Genomic DNA, 2,657 nt, shown 5'->3' with positions numbered 1-2,657 from the left:
AGCAACCGTCTGCCCCTGCCCAAGCTGGGGGTTCCCATTCCTCTCCAAGGTACAAGGCTATAGCCCTTCTCTTCCAGACTGTCCATCTTCAGGCTTTGCTGTGAAGTGGATCTGGACACCCATCCCAACACAACCAGCCATGCATGGATTAGGACTGGTCATTAACAGAATAAAACCACTAACAGATGTGGATCCAGACCTTCCTCCACCACTACCAGCAGCAGCACACTGGCTTAGAGAAGTTTCTGTATAGCAAACCCAGGGGTCCTCTGTGAGGATGCTCCAAGTGGCTCTTTTGAGCCAAAGCAAAGCCCTCAGACTACCAAGAGCTGCTCAAAGAGGCCCTTCACAAACTAGGTCATGCACAGCATGTTCAGAGCAACCCTTTGGCCACCCTACCTGTTCAGAGCATTGCACATTTCTATTGTCACCAGCACAGACAGAGCCATCGTGGTCGGGTATCGGGACTCGAAGATCTCACAGTCGATTCCTTCAAAGATGGGATTGTCCTCAGTGCACCTCATGAAGTTCCTCTGTTGGCACAGGAAACTGCTGGTAAATACACTGCAGAGCAGCAGCGTAGGAAAGGCAGGAAAAATGAGGAAGAGGGTGACTGGTTGGGGGCACATGATGAACCTTGATTATTAGGATTGTTGTTAAATATCCCACAGTGCAGAGCAACTGATAAAACTGTCTAAAGTGACCCAGCTTCTGCTGTGGCTGGGGCTTTAGGGTTGTGGCTAGGTAGGGGCTTAGAGATTTTCACGTGCAGTGAATAAGCTTTGAGCACACACACATCTCCATCAAAAATACATCTTCCGTTGCATGTGACACTGGGGTGTGATGGCACCTGCTTTCCCACCACCTTCTTTGGACCTGCAGTAATGAAAAATTGATCCCTTTCAATGTGGGATCAGGCAGAGGAGCTACTTTCAGCTCGTTTGAATTGTTTTCCCCACCATGCTTGTCACTGGCAGGAGCAAGGCTGGAAACAAGTCTGGGGGAGAGAATTTGCTTTTATTTTTTGTCTTTTCCACCAGGAATTTGGGAACGCTGCAACAACCAGAGAAGAAAGGTGGAGGAAATATCCCAGTGCCTGACTCCATGCCATCACCCACCTGCTCAACATGTCAGCCCGTTCCCCTCCCAACTCACCAGCTGATGGAAGGAGACCTGAGGTCCCTCAGCGTCGTACAGGAACCACCAAGTTGCAGCACCCACTGTGGCCAGGCCCACGTACACTGCAGCCAAGAGAGACACCCTTACCTCCAGCATCCAGCAAGGGGTCCCTGCCCCATGGCACAACATGCCCATCCTCATCCCCTGCTCATGGTGCCCACAGAGGCTCACCTCCGACAGCCAGGTAGCGGAAGAAGAGCCAGCCACTGATGAGGGGCTCCTTGGGGTTGCGGGGCTGCTTGTCCATGATGTCCAGGTCAGGGGGGTTGAAGCCCAGCGCGGTGGCCGGCAGCCCGTCCGTCACCAGGTTCACCCACAGCAGCTGCACGGGGATGAGGGCCTCGGGCAGACCCAGGATGGCTGTAAGGAAGATGCTGCAGGGTAAAAACCAGAGATGCTGGATTAGATGAGCCAGAGAAAGTGCCCGTGTCATGAAAGGGCAGAGCAAGCAGGTACACTGGATCCAAATACCCCACACTCAATATTCACCCAAAGCCCTGCAGATGAACCTGCAGCCCCCGAGTCAGGAACCTGAAGTCCAGGAGTGAATTTTGCAGCTAAAACATATTCCTGTTGCTATTAAAATCTGCTTTGCAGTTGAAACCCAACCACTTATGTCCCCATGGCTGCGGGGGTTCCAGTTCCCAGCTCAGACACCCCTCCTGAAACACAAGGGCTAACGATGCCCAAGTGATCCCAAAGCTGTGCCCATGTTGCTGAGGTCAGCACTGATTTACTGGGAGGGATGGGGACAGCGACCCAGGACCTGATGCAAAGTGCATTGGTGTGACCTGGTGACAACAGCCTGTGCACAAGTATCTGCACCCACCTTAGACACTGGGCTTAAATAGGCGATGGATTAACTAAACAGTTCCTGGGAGGTTGCATGACTATAAAACTGCAAGTCCCTTGCACGTGGGGAACGAGACAAGGCATAGCTGCTCCATTTGGTACCCAGGGTTAGTTTTGGGCACCACATGATGGCAGGAGTAGGGGATATGGACAGGACCACAGGTCATTTGTTCCCACTGCTTCTCCCCCCAGTGTGGTGGCCAGTGTGGGGGGCTCTCACCAAACGACCTCCCCGACGTTGGAGGAGATGAGATAGCGGATGAACTGCTTCATGTTGTTGTAAATGGCCCTGCCCTCCTCCACGGCTGACACGATGGTGGAGAAGTTGTCATCAGAGAGCACCATCTCGGCGGCTGACTTGGCAACGGCCGTGCCTGACCCCATGGCGATGCCAATCTCTGCTTTCTTCAGTGCTGGAGCATCATTGACACCATCGCCCGTCTGCATGAAGCCATGATTAATGGAGCGCAAAGGATGGGACCGGGCAGAGAGGTGGGGACCAGAGGGTGGTGGGGTGTCCCTGGAGGACTCACCATGGCGGTGATCTCGTGGAAGGACTGGAGGTACTCGACGATGCGGGACTTGTGCGCCGGCTCCACGCGGGCGAAGCAGCGGGCATCGCGGCA

The 2,657-nt window shown here is 53.9% G+C and overlaps 1 protein-coding gene across 1 annotated transcript in view; it reads right to left on the bottom strand.

Moving 5' to 3' along the window:
- The window catches only part of LOC104402739 (sarcoplasmic/endoplasmic reticulum calcium ATPase 3-like), a 9,698-nt gene extending 7,047 nt beyond the window's left edge, over window positions 1–2,651 (bottom strand). Inside the window, exons 1-5 of the mRNA XM_010010696.1 lie at window positions 2,565–2,651; window positions 2,252–2,472; window positions 1,351–1,553; window positions 1,156–1,241; window positions 400–533 (exon numbers count right to left, since the gene is read on the bottom strand). Coding sequence (XP_010008998.1) covers window positions 400–533; window positions 1,156–1,241; window positions 1,351–1,553; window positions 2,252–2,472; window positions 2,565–2,567 — 647 coding nt within the window. The 5' untranslated portion in view covers window positions 2,568–2,651. The remainder of the gene's footprint in view (window positions 1–399; window positions 534–1,155; window positions 1,242–1,350; window positions 1,554–2,251; window positions 2,473–2,564) is intronic.
- Window positions 2,652–2,657: the final 6 nt, after the last annotated feature.

Source organism: Nestor notabilis, unplaced genomic scaffold (assembly GCF_000696875.1).
Source record: "Nestor notabilis isolate BGI_N333 unplaced genomic scaffold, ASM69687v1 scaffold6733, whole genome shotgun sequence".
NCBI lineage: Eukaryota > Metazoa > Chordata > Aves > Psittaciformes > Psittacidae > Nestor > Nestor notabilis.
Note: the sequence above shows the minus strand (reverse complement) of the source record. Positions and strands in the feature narration are given on the sequence as shown.